Genomic DNA, 13,055 nt, shown 5'->3' with positions numbered 1-13,055 from the left:
CAGCAGCAGAGGTGGAAAGAAATTCAAACTTTGGTACCTTTAGAAACAGCACCCTTTGAAAAGGAAATTATTCTTTGCCAGAACAACAAAAAGAAAGCGAAAAAGAAGGCAGACCCTATATCCTTCTCAATAAGTATTCATCAGCAGAAACAAAGCCAGAAGTCATCTATTGCTATTGACAATAATAATAATAATAGTAATAATAGTAATAGTAATAATAATAATAACGATGATGATGGTGGTGGAACAGATATTATCAAAAAAAGACCATCTTGGTTATTCATGATGAAACGTCGGCATCGTCATCATCATCATCCAAATTCATCATCCACATGTAGGCCACCAGAAATATCTCAATCAAGACTGCAGCAAAGGTATCGTCAAGACAAAATGAATTTGATTCATCAAGGTCTCTGTGGTTCATCTGGCAGTTATTCCCCATCCGATGATCATCAACAACCTAATCAATTAGCATCCTTTCTGTTCTCCTCTATCATCACATCTCCTTCTTCTCAACATCCATCTGTCATATCATCCACTTCCTCATTTAACGCCACCCTCCCTGTTTCACATGGCTCCTTTATGCAACATCACCCTTCAACTACTACGAAGCTAAACAAACCACATCCTTCATCCATCCATCTAAATCACACTACATTTGAATCATCACCATCTATACCTAAAAAAACTTGGTGGAAATGTCGCTGGAAGGACGCTCAACTTGAAACAAACAACCAAAAACGCCATCATCATGATGATTTCCTTGCCTTTCGATACCCTAAAATGATCTCATTCCATAAACTCCGTGATGCAGCCCTTCAACTTTTACTGACTACAGATAAGCATAATAATGAAAAAGACTTACCATCAACCTCTACGTAAAAAGTTTTTCAAGTTCGTATCTGTTGTTGATTAATCCCTTATTATTCTAATAAATAAATGCATTTTCTTTTATTGTATACAGTGTATAAGAAGTAGAAAAAAAAACAAAGAGAACTATAGATAATGCCTAATAATCAAAACGCCAAAAAAAAAAAAATAAGTAACAAGGGATAATATAAAATAATGGAATATAATAGAATAAGGGAAAAAAGAATAAAAACTAGGATGAAGGGAAGATGTAAGATGATGAATTGCAATGATATACAGGATTCCTATGTTTCCAAGTTGATGGTTTTGTAGTTGTTGCTGTTCCTTTCACATTCCAAGGAGTCCGCTGAATTGACTAGCATATTGCATTGGTCGAACTTGAGGATGAGGCTAATCATAATAAGAATAAGAATAATAAAAAAAAAAGAATATTAGAATATTGTCATCACCCTTATTCCCCTTTATTTCTGTTTGTCACTTACCACAGCTTCAAATGTCTTGTATTCGAGTTTCATATCAGGAGTAATGTTGATTAAAGCACCTTTATTACCCACAGAATCACTAGATTAAATAATAATAATAATAATATTAGATCACCACCTTCTTTTGTTCCTATCAGTATCCATCTTACCAATAATTAGGAGCAGAAAACACCGTAACACATTTCCCTTCATGTTCTATCACATAACCATTTTCTTTCACTTCATGACTTCGAATCAACATATCTAAACAATACAATATATGCAAACATGAGGAAAGACATTAAATCTCCAATAGTTAAATCATTGTTTCTTTTTTTTATCGTTACCAAGTTTGTTTCTTTCCAAGAAGTTTTTAGTGACATCAGGACCAAATTGAACACCTACACCACGTTTGCTTGCTCCTCTACCGAGTTCAGGTTGAGGATCAGACCATAATAATTCACACATGAGACCTTGTAAAGAAAAAAAAAAGGTAAGTTTAGACTTGGATTTATCAATCTTCATCTTTTTTTTTTCTTTTTCTTTTTTTTTTTTTTTTTTTTTTTGTTTTTACCTTCATTGGGTGGTTGTCTTAATGACAGTCGATCAATCTTTCGAATATCATCCAAAGTAACATCATCTCGAGAGAATAAACCACCATGAACCACCAAAATTTTGTGTTGAATGACATGAGCCAATGGTAAAGCATTGAAAGTTTCAGAGAATAACTATTAAAAAAAAAAGGGAATTAGAAACTTGGTTTTCTTTTCTTTTCCTTCATCATGTAAATTACCTTGAACATCATTTCACTATATTTGGCTTTGACTTCCCCTTCAAATCCATATACCTTGTTCATATTATCAGTTTCATGATTACCACGAGCCAAAAAGAGTCGATCAGGATAAACACACTTGTAGGCAAATAATGTTAGCACAACTTCCAGAGAAAAGCTACCACGATCCACGAAATCACCATTGAATAAATAAGCATGACTTTCAGAGGGATAACCATTGATGTTGAAAATATTGATAAAATCATAGAATTGTCCTGTAATAAAACAAATAAGTGAAATTGTTTCCTTTTTTATTCTTTTATAAAACATACCATGAACGTCACCACACACAGTCAGTTTACCGTCATTTGGTACAGAAATGTCTATCAAAGATGGAGCCTGCATCATCATTTGTCGTACAGCCAACAGAATCTACAAATGTAAAAAAAAAAAAAAAAAAAAAAAAAAAAAAAAAAAAGACGAGGAGGATCAGATGTTTGTCATATGAAAAATAACAAGTACATTAGTATATTTACCATGAAAGCATATTTCTTGTGAAGTTTCTTTTGATTCTTGAATCTTTCCACCATTTTATTGACAAAGTCTACATCGATTTCGTTGGTTTCTTCGTTAATTCGAGGTCCATCATAAGAATCTTCAACATCTATATGAAAAATAAAATAAGATATCAATTTAATCATCATCGTTGTCATTTATGTAATATGGATTCAATTATCCTAAAAGTCATATACTTACTCATTGTGGTAGTATCTAAAGAATCGGCCACACTAGGGATATTATTGTCAGCCTAATCAAATATATCAGAGTTCAGTAACCAATCATCACTCTTCATTTGAATGTATTCCTACTTCAATGGCCTTTTCGAATTCGATACGTTTGACAATCTTGGCACATTCATTTAACTTGTCTCTTGCGTCTTTATCACCAGGTACACGTTTGCAAACCTATATTTGTTTTTTTTTTTAAAAAAAAAAAAAAAAAGATCAGTAATACAGATATAACCTACCTATATATATATATAGTATAAAGAATAGTTACCATTTTGAAATCTTTCAATGCTTCTTTGAATCTTCCCAAGGCCATGTTCGCACTTGCTCTACGGTAATTAGCCTATGTCAGAAAAAAAAATAAAGTTTTTTTTTTTTTAACACGAAGATTATATTTATATATTTTTCCTTCACCTTTGTCAAAGTAGGATCTAATTCCAAAGCAGCTTCGGCATCACTAATGTGATAAATAAAAGGTTAAAGGTTCGCGTGTCAAAATGTATAATATCTTAATAACTTACGTAATAGCATATCCATAAGATTCAAGTTTTAGGTGACAGAAAGCACGGTTGGAATAATAAGTAGATACAGGATTCAAGTCGATGGCAGCTGTGTATCTTTCAATGGCTTCAATGAATCGCTTTTCTAAGGAATAAATGGAATTTAAAATTAAGTCATCGATCGTTTATATACAATATATGTGTTTGTTTTATATACCTTTGAACAGTTGGTTGGCTTCATTTTTGATTTCTTCAGCTTTGATCTTATTATCTTCTGCCATAACTGTCAATAATGAAACTAAGAAAGGAGAAAAGGAAGATAGAATTAAAAAAAAAAAAAAAAAAAAAAAAAAAAAAAAAAAAAAGGAAAGAAAGAAAAAAAAAAGAAAGTGAAAACGTTAAAAAAAAAAAACAATTGAAAAGCCAATAGAAAGGATGAATTTCGATTCTCCGCTGTCTTCATTTGGATATCAATATATTATATTGTAGATGATAAAATGATATTATAGAATCATATTTCTATATATCTTAAAGTATAAAGGAGATGAAATCAAAGAGTAGATTATTATAGTTGAGTGAAGAACTGATGATGATTTTGAATTGACCTGTTTTTGTCTGTACCTGTACAACAAAAAAAAAAGGGCGCAATGTACTAGGAAACTTGTCGCCCCAAGAAAAAAAAAAAACATATATGACCCTTAAAAAAATTGGCCAACTTTTTCTTTTTCCCTCTTTCTTTCTTTTTTATTTTGTCTTTTTCTTTTTATTTACATCAAAAAAAAAAAAGAAAGACATTCTCCTTTCTACATACTTGTATTCTTTTTATTATTACTATTACTATTACTACTACTATATATATATATATACTCTCTCTCCTCCTCTCACGTCTCCATTTGTATACATTACTTTTTATTTTTTTATTTTTTTTTTTTATCTCTTATTGCCTACATCGTGACCACTTTCACTTTTTCTTTTCTTCTTCCTTCTCCTACACCCCCTGCTATCGTTTTCTCTCTTTAGTTTATTATTATTATTATTCCCTTTATCCCTATTCTTGATATTCTATAGCTAGATCCTTTTAGTGTTTATTACATTTTATATATCTTTTTTTTTTTTTTTTACCTTTCTTTTTTTTTTTTTACACTCTCATATGACAACATTCAATACTCAAACTACAACACAACAAGAACAAGTCAGTCCCAAACTGAATTTCAAGACACAAAATAGACGCCAACAATATCAACTTACTACACAACCTATATTTCACCAACAGTCTGGTCAATCTACCTCTTCAACTTTGAACTCGACTTTTTATACCACTACTAAGCAATCAAACAATAATCATTCTACAACTATTACTGCTACTGAAACATTGTCAACTTCTTTTAGTCATACTGTGCCTGACGTAAAACATGATGATGCGTTGGAACACTCTGATATGATTGATCAAGATAATTTGGATGATGCTGAAGATGAAGATGACGTTGAAATCATTATGCATAATGAACCCAATGCCTTCAATTATACAGGCTCCGGTCTTGACAATCACGCTTCTCCTATCAATTCTTCTCCTGTCGCCGCAGCTCTAGACTCACAATACCACCAACAACACCAACATAAACAACATAAACAACAACAACAACAACAATTAAGCTCCGATCCTGATCATCCAACACGTAATAAAAAAAAAAAAAAGAATATATACTTAACGTACTCATTTAAATTCTTTTAAAGTAGATTCTTCACCATCATCAATACCATCATCTCATCATCATCTTCAGAGACAGTTGGAATATTATTTCTCAAGGTAGTAAATTATTTGATGAAAGAGACATCAAATTGTTCTTTGTTTATATGCAAAATACAGAGTTAAGGAGTAAGAAAATCTCATCATCCTTTTTTTTTTTTTTTTTTTGGTATTTAGACAAAATTTGGCAAATGACTCTTATCTTGGTAATATTATACATATACATATATAAATGGTATTAACCATTGTTTGCTTTATCTCTTTAGTGTCACAAATGAACCCTGATCTCTATGTTCCGATTGCTACCATTGCCAAATTCAGACGTGTTTTGGATATTACTACAGACATGGATCTTATAGTCTCAACTCTTCGTCGTTCTCCCGTTGTCATCGTTAATGAAACTGGCACTATGGTCAAACCGAATATCTCTGTACAACGAACAACGGTAATATTACGCGATGTGGCCGATACAAATGAAACGGTAATAAATAAATAAATACATATATATATATATATATATATATATCCATATACTCTTTTAATTCATTCCATCTCACTACATATAGGAAATCAAACAATTTCTTCAAGAACTTGGCACTCCACCAATTAAAAGTATCAAGAATGAATATGCAAATATGTGGTATATTACCTTTGAATCCGAAGATCATGCTTTGAAAATGTTATATGATTGCCGTGGAAAGTCATTCAAAGGACAGCCTGTAGCCGCTAGAATGAAATCTGAACCAGTGGTTGGTAGCATGTAATATCAAAAAAAAAAAAAAAAAAAAAAAGGATAGATGGATCGTGAGGGAATAAATCAAGATAGATTCTTATATTTTTTTTATTATTATTATTTGATCGTCTCATATAGTCAAGCGCGAAAATCGGCATTACAGGCGGAATCAACTGCTTCACCAAAAGCAACAACAACAACAATAACAACAACTACAACTACTACTACTAATATTGCTACAACAGCCTCCAACACCCACAACGATAATGATCAACGGCAATCTCTCAATGATAATCCTATGAAAAATTATATTTACAACGGTTATTATATTCCTTTCAACTCTCCTATGACATTTAGGCATCATTGGCCTATACCTTATTCTTCTCATCCTGGTAACATATATCCAAACTATATTCCCAATGGTAATCAAAATGGAGGTCGCTTCAATAATAACAACAATAAACGTGGCGGTAAATCTGGTAGAGGAAGGTATAAAAACAACAATCATTATGGAGACATGATTAGAAACAATTCAGCAATAGGGACAACGTCGACCAGTACAAATAGTACACCTGTAGAAACAATATCCACTTCATTTTCATCTCCAAAAACACAGCATCAAACACGTACGAATGGATACAAGCTTAATGGATCATCGCAATCACAACGATCGCAACCGGCGTATCATCCTTCAACGTCTCACCATGAAGGTCTTCGTCCTTCTATATCATCACCGTCACCAACAATGATACAATCATCTTATCATTATCCAGCAGGACATCACCAGAATTATCATTACCAACAAAACAGTCATTATCGTGGACAAAAGAACAGGGGACATAATCAACTATATACACAATGGCGGTCCAACCGACAGAGTGTCAGAAACAACAATAATCACAGCAATAACACAAGTACCAATACCAATAATTACTATATCAGCCATAAAAGCAGCAACATGAATCATATTGATAGCAATACAGCAGCAATACCCGTTCACCAACAAAATTTCGAATCGTATTCACCTACAAATCAACAACATCCTTTACAAAATCATCGTCAACATCAACAGCATCTACAAAAACAGTATCCTCAACGTCATCAACAGTATCAACGTCACCAGCGGCATCAGCATCAACAATTGCAATATCAACATCAAAATCGACACTTTAGAAATCAAGCATCACCAATATCTTGGCCACATGGGACGGCATCTCCTATTTCAGGTTCATCTTCATCCTCAACTTCTTCTGGGTCATTGGACACAAAGGACAAAGTCACAGCAAGTGCCATAAGTATCACAACGACCACACCAGCTACTACAAATACTAGTCTTATATCACCAACATCATCTTCAAAGGATTCATCAACATCTACTACTCCAACAAAATCATTGGTTGGATCTTTAGATGCAAAATCAAAACGGAAACCAAAATGGGATAAGAAAAGGAAGAATAGAAAGCAATCAACAACATCTGCGAATCATGTGACTGAAGGTAATATATATATATATTGGAGTAACAACAATGGAAGAAAAAAAGAAAAAGAGGGAGTGGAACAAAAGTAAATGAACAGACTAATGATGAATTGTTTTATTATACAATTAGAAGAAATTGATCTTCAATCTGGCACTTATTTTCCACCATTACCTGGGTCCAAATTTAATATGATTGATACGACTACTTCCGACTCTACTACAACAACGACAATGACTGTATCAACCTTATTGAATGAAAGATTATCAGCTGCGGATGTGGTGAAAAAAGGCGGTCAAGACAAAACACCAACCATTTCATCATCAACTCCTGGACTGCAAAAGATTCAACAGCAAAAGAAAGTGATGACCTCCGAATCACAAAGGGAAAACATGGTAGTTATCAAGGAAAATCAAAGGCCATTAGAGGAACAAAAAGAACAAGAAGAATCATTCCCTCTATTGTGTCCCGTACAAGAAGTCTCTGTGTCCTCCTCTAGCTTTAGTTATGCTGATATGTTGAAAAAGAAGGAAAATTAATCAAGATGATTCGTTAGTTAGTTTGTATATTTGAAGGGGTCTTTTCTCCCTTCTTCTCCTTACAATATATGAAATAAACTCCGCATTATAATATTTGAACACTTCCACTTTTTTTTTTTTTTTTTTTTTACCTCTTTATTGTTTTCTTTTCATATGATCTACACGATACTTAGGCCATGTCTCTATATGAATCACGGAGAACATTTCAAAAAAAGGATACCATCCTTCCATTTAGTTCGGTAAACAATCCTGCTATATCTCATTCAACCAACGGACGACCATTATATCTATCAAGTCATCAAAAAACGATTGGTGGATTGACGAAACAACAACTTTCCCTTGTGATCCTGGTGATTCAAAATAGTGTGCTTGTACTAGTGATGCGACAATCTAGGCGGATGATGGCGAATCCTTTGATGGACGACATGGAAAATGGATCAGAAGACACACAAGATACAATGTATTTGGCATCTACCGCTGTCTTTTTAGCTGAAGTGATCAAACTCTTGTGCTGTACGTGGATGTTTTATTCGACAACTGGAGGTGATCTGGTTTCTTTTCTGAAACATGGATTATGGAAAGATGTGATTCTCTCTTCAGGTGGACATGATTTAGCATTAATGATGGTGCCTTCTGGATTATATGCATTACAAAACAACTTGCTCTATGTGGCACTCAGTCATTTGGAAGCAGCAACATTTCAAGTGACATATCAACTCAAGATATTATCAACAGCGATTTTTTCTATGGTGTTATTGGGTCGACGACTGGACAAACATCAATGGATAGCATTATTTTTGTTAATGTTAGGTGTGACTCTGGTTCAACTCTCTACTTCGACTACTATAAATGATGAAACAACAACAACGTGGATTGGATTAATGGCAGTATTGGCAAGTTGTATTTCTTCTGGATTTGCTGGTTGTTATTTTGAAAGAATACTTAAATCTTCTGGTGTTTCTTGTTCCATTTGGATACGTAATGTACAACTTGGTATTTGTGGTTTGATCTTCTCATTTCTTGGTATGATGATATATGATCGACAAAGGATTTGGCAAGATGGATTTTTTCAAGGTTATGATGGTATGACGATCTGGGTGATACTAAATCAAGCACTAGGTGGATTGGTCGTTTCTATGGTGATGAAATATGCGGATAATATCTTGAAAGCTTTTGCTACTTCTTTATCTATTATATTATCTAGTATTATTAGTGTATATTTATTTGATTTTCAACCTTCAACATACTTTGTATTGGGTACATTCATTGTATTATTATCTACTTATTTATATGGTCAACCTTCTTCCTCATTTAGTTTAAAGCCTGATTAATAAAAAAGTGTTTCGTGCTTCATACACTGACTTTTTTTTTTTTGTTTATGCAGCCATTACTGTAAACATTCCCACACACCTTTTTTTTTGTTGATTGATCATGCATTTTTTATTTTATTTTTTTTTGTTGATCATACATTTTTTTTTATTTGACAGGTATCTCAAGAACTGAAAATATTTTTCTTTTACTTCTTTTTTATCGTTATCATTGAAAAATTCATGAATACAATATACAGACAATGTACGCGCAAGATCAACCTTGATTGGGAAAAAGATTTTTCACTCTCCGCGTGCCTGGGCGAGGGAAGACAAAAACGGATGAGGAACAAACCAATTTTTACCTTTTTTTTCTTCTTCCCCATCCACTTTTTAGTGTAGTTAAGACTTCGAAATGGGTAAGTCCTTATAAATAACAAGTCTATATATAAATGGAAAGAAGAGGGATGAATGGATGCACAGATGGATGGATGGATGGATGAACAGATGGATGGATGGATGGATGGATGGATGGATGGATAGGTGAATGGATGGATGAGATAAGAAAAAAAAAAGTAACAAGATGATACTGACCTTTTTTTTAAAAAAAAAAAACGCTTGGCACTCTCTTTCTGTTATTGATATTATATAGTTGTAAGTAACATCATTTTTTTTATTCATGGTCTCCATATATATATATAAAAGATGAATTGACTTTTTTTTTCTTATTTTATAGAATTTCACTGTTGAAGAAATTCGCGGCTTGATGGACAAGGTTACCAATGTGCGTAACATGTCTGTTATTGCTCACGTCGATCACGGTAAGTCTACCTTGTCTGACTCTTTGGTATCCAAGGCTGGTATTATCTCTGCTGGTCGTGCTGGTGAAACTCGTTTCATGGATACTCGTCAAGATGAACAAGATCGTGGTATTACCATCAAGTCTACTGCCATTTCTCTTTATTTCCAACTTCCTGATCCTGAAGATATTAAGGAAATCAAGGGTCAAGTTACCAATGGTAAAAAGAAAAAAAAAGAAAAGTTATTTATTAAAAACAATATTAATAATGATTATTACTATTTATTTTGATAGGTTCTGATTTCTTGATCAATATGATTGATTCCCCTGGTCACGTTGATTTCTCTTCTGAAGTTACTGCTGCTCTCCGTGTTACTGATGGTGCTCTTGTTGTTGTTGATTGTATTGATGGTGTCTGTGTCCAAACTGAAACTGTGTTGCGTCAAGCTCTTGGTGAACGTATTAAGCCTATCGTTGTTATCAACAAGGTCGATCGTGCTCTTCTCGAATTGCAATTGGGCAAGGAAGAATTGTACAACGTAAGAACGGAAAAGGAAATTATTTTAAAACACCTCATGTACTTATATTTTTTTTTCTATTAATAGACCTTTGCTCGTACTATTGAATCCGTCAACGTGATCATCTCTACTTACTTTGATGAAGCTCTCGGTGATATCCAAGTTCGTCCTGAAAATGGTACTGTTGCCTTTGCCTCTGCTCTTCACGGTTGGGGTTTCACTCTTCGTCAATTCGCTCAACGTTACTCCAAGAAGTTCGGTGTTGACAAGGAAAAGATGATGGCCAAGTTGTGGGGTGAAAACTACTTCAACCCTAAGACCAAGAAGTGGTCCACCAAGGCATCCGCTGGTGGTGAACGTGCTTTCAACATGTTTGTCTTGGATCCTATTTACAAGATCTTTGACTCTGTTATGAACTTCAAGAAGGATCAAGTTGCCACCTTGTTGGAAAAGTTGGATATTCAACTCAAGTCTGATGAAAAGGAATTGGAAGGAAAGGCTTTGCTTAAGGTTGTTATGCGCAAGTTCTTGCCTTGTGGTGATGCTCTTTTGGAAATGATCTGTATTCACTTGCCCTCTCCTATCACTTCTCAACGTTACCGTGTACCCAACTTGTACGAAGGTCCTGCTGATGATGAATGTGCTATTGGTATCCGTGATTGTGATCCCAAGGGTCCTCTTATGTTGTACATCTCCAAGATGGTGCCTACCTCTGATAAGGGTCGTTTCTATGCTTTCGGTCGTGTCTTCTCTGGTACTGTCCGTGCTGGTATGAAGGTCCGTATTCAAGGTCCCAACTTTGTTCCCGGTACCAAGACTGATTTGCACATCAAGTCTGTTCAACGTACTGTCCTCATGATGGGTCGTGGTGTCGAAGCTATTGATGATTGTCCTGCTGGTAACATCATTGGTCTCGTTGGTGTCGATCAATTCTTGGTCAAGTCTGGTACTATCACTACCTCTGAAGTTGCTCACAACATGAAGGTCATGAAGTTCTCTGTCTCTCCTGTCGTGCAAGTTGCTGTCGAAGTCAAGAACGCTAACGATTTGCCCAAGCTCGTCGAAGGTCTTAAGCGTCTTGCCAAGTCCGATCCTTGTGTGTTGACTTATACTTCCGAATCTGGTGAACACATTGTTGCTGGTGCTGGTGAACTCCATTTGGAAATTTGTTTGAAGGATCTTGAAGAAGATCACGCTCAAGTCCCCTTGAAGATTGGTGATCCCGTTGTCCAATACCGTGAAACTGTTACTGCCGAATCTTCCATCGACTGTTTGTCCAAGTCTCCCAACAAGCACAACCGTATCTACATGCGTGCTATGCCTTTGGATGATGAACTCTCCAACGCTATTGAATCTGGTAAGGTTGGTCCTAAGGATGATTTCAAGGCTCGTGCCCGTATCCTCGCTGATGAATTCAACTGGGATGTTACTGAAGCTCGTAAGATTTGGTGTTTCGGTCCTGATGCCACTGGTCCTAACTTGGTAAGAGAGAGAGAGAAAAAAAAAATAGAAAAGATATAGATGGATAATCAAAAAAAAAAAATAATAATATATTTATTCTTTTTTTTTTATATATATATAGATGGTTGATGTTACCAAGGCTGTCCAATACCTCAACGAAATCAAGGATTCTTGTGTTGCTGCTTTCCAATGGGCTACCAAGGAAGGTCCTCTTGCCGAAGAAAACTTGCGTGGTTGTCGTTTCAACATTTTGGATGTTACTCTCCATGCTGATGCTATTCACAGAGGTGGTGGTCAAATCATCCCCACTTGTCGTCGTGTCGTCTATGCTTCCGTGTTGACTGCCACTCCTGGTATCCAAGAACCCATGTACCTCGTTGAAGTTCAATGTCCTGAATCTGCTATTGGTGGTATTTACTCTGTACTTAACAGACGTCGTGGTGTCGTCTTCTCTGAAGAACAACGTCCTGGTACCCCTATGATGACCATCAAGGCCTACTTGCCCATCAACGAATCTTTCGGTTTCAATGGTGATCTCCGTGCCGCCACCTCTGGTCAAGCCTTCCCTCAATGTGTGTTCGATCACTGGGAAGCTATGAATGGTAACCCCTTGGAAGCTGGTAACAAGGTCTACGATATCATCCGTGACGTCCGTAAGCGAAAGGGTCTTACCGAAGATATTCCTGGTCTCGACAGATACTACGACAAGCTTTAGAAGTTTGGTCTTTTTTGAATTGTTTGCGGTTTTTATATATTGTGGATATCTCTCTCTCTCTCTCTTTTGTACACTTTTGATGAATTTTATATTTTTAGAAACTAGAAATAGAAATTGTTACAATAAAATAAAGATTTTTTAAATATTATTTGATGGATATATGTTTTGGATAATGCTTTATTGATATATTGTTGGTTTTTTTTTGGATATTAAACAAATAGGATGATGCTTTATTCATATTTTTTTTTTTTTGGATGTTAAGGAAATAGGACTAAGTGATTGTTTTATGACAAATCAAATCGGGGGCGAAGTATATCGTCAAAATAAAAAAAAAAAAAAAAAGTGGCATATTCATTTAAGATTAGTGCTA

General features: G+C 34.7%; 4 protein-coding genes across 4 annotated transcripts; 3 read left to right on the top strand and 1 right to left on the bottom strand.

The window, feature by feature from the left end:
- Positions 1-1,497: 1,497 nt before the first annotated feature.
- On the bottom strand, positions 1,498-3,672 carry BX664DRAFT_364311 (Metallo-dependent phosphatase-like protein; the record flags this gene model as incomplete). The annotated part of the gene is made up of 12 exons (XM_051548418.1): positions 1,498-1,595; positions 1,679-1,804; positions 1,906-2,059; positions 2,125-2,378; positions 2,436-2,535; positions 2,640-2,767; positions 2,860-2,891; positions 2,950-3,068; positions 3,163-3,234; positions 3,306-3,348; positions 3,413-3,536; positions 3,609-3,672. 12 exons carry the CDS (start codon positions 3,670-3,672, stop codon positions 1,498-1,500), a joined length of 1,314 nt encoding a protein of 437 aa, XP_051403653.1.
- Positions 3,673-4,508: 836 nt separating this feature from the next.
- Positions 4,509-7,991, top strand: BX664DRAFT_356665 (uncharacterized protein). The gene is made up of 7 exons (XM_051547907.1): positions 4,509-5,067; positions 5,126-5,198; positions 5,316-5,344; positions 5,405-5,619; positions 5,705-5,898; positions 6,010-7,367; positions 7,479-7,991. Exons 1-7 carry the CDS (start codon positions 4,542-4,544, stop codon positions 7,883-7,885), a joined length of 2,802 nt encoding a protein of 933 aa, XP_051403652.1. The 5' UTR covers positions 4,509-4,541; the 3' UTR covers positions 7,886-7,991.
- A 352-nt stretch (positions 7,992-8,343) lies between these two features.
- On the top strand, positions 8,344-9,216 carry BX664DRAFT_259190 (nucleotide-sugar transporter-domain-containing protein; the record flags this gene model as incomplete). The annotated part of the gene is made up of 1 exon (XM_051540576.1): positions 8,344-9,216. One exon carries the CDS (start codon positions 8,344-8,346, stop codon positions 9,214-9,216), a length of 873 nt encoding a protein of 290 aa, XP_051403651.1.
- A 712-nt stretch (positions 9,217-9,928) lies between these two features.
- BX664DRAFT_292934 (elongation factor 2) lies at positions 9,929-12,832 on the top strand. Its single transcript, XM_051542016.1, has 4 exons — positions 9,929-10,211; positions 10,286-10,530; positions 10,597-11,991; positions 12,092-12,832. Exons 1-4 carry the CDS (start codon positions 9,959-9,961, stop codon positions 12,683-12,685), a joined length of 2,487 nt encoding a protein of 828 aa, XP_051403650.1. The 5' UTR covers positions 9,929-9,958; the 3' UTR covers positions 12,686-12,832.
- The last annotated feature ends 223 nt before the right edge of the window (positions 12,833-13,055 follow it).

The sequence above is a fragment of the Halteromyces radiatus genome (assembly GCF_025201355.1).
Source record: "Halteromyces radiatus strain CBS 162.75 chromosome Unknown BX664scaffold_2, whole genome shotgun sequence".
In the NCBI taxonomy this organism is placed as follows: Eukaryota; Fungi; Mucoromycota; class Mucoromycetes; order Mucorales; family Cunninghamellaceae; genus Halteromyces; species Halteromyces radiatus.
The sequence above is the reverse complement of the archived record's forward strand: the minus strand, read 5'-3'. Positions and strand labels throughout refer to the sequence as shown.

What these genes read in the sequence shown, in the direction of transcription:
- BX664DRAFT_356665 (XM_051547907.1), top strand. Translation starts at nt 4,542, where the DNA reads ATGACAACATTCAATACTCAAACTACAACACAACAAGAACAAGTCAGT. An exon ending in CGATCCTGATCATCCAACAC is followed by an intron (nt 5,068 to 5,125) that starts GTAATAAAAAAA and finishes ATTCTTTTAAAG; the next exon opens with TAGATTCTTCACCATCATCA. An exon ending in TGGCCGATACAAATGAAACG is followed by an intron (nt 5,620 to 5,704) that starts GTAATAAATAAA and finishes CACTACATATAG; the next exon opens with GAAATCAAACAATTTCTTCA.
- BX664DRAFT_292934 (XM_051542016.1), top strand. Translation starts at nt 9,959, where the DNA reads ATGGACAAGGTTACCAATGTGCGTAACATGTCTGTTATTGCTCACGTC. An exon ending in CAAGGGTCAAGTTACCAATG is followed by an intron (nt 10,212 to 10,285) that starts GTAAAAAGAAAA and finishes TTATTTTGATAG; the next exon opens with GTTCTGATTTCTTGATCAAT. An exon ending in ATGCCACTGGTCCTAACTTG is followed by an intron (nt 11,992 to 12,091) that starts GTAAGAGAGAGA and finishes ATATATATATAG; the next exon opens with ATGGTTGATGTTACCAAGGC.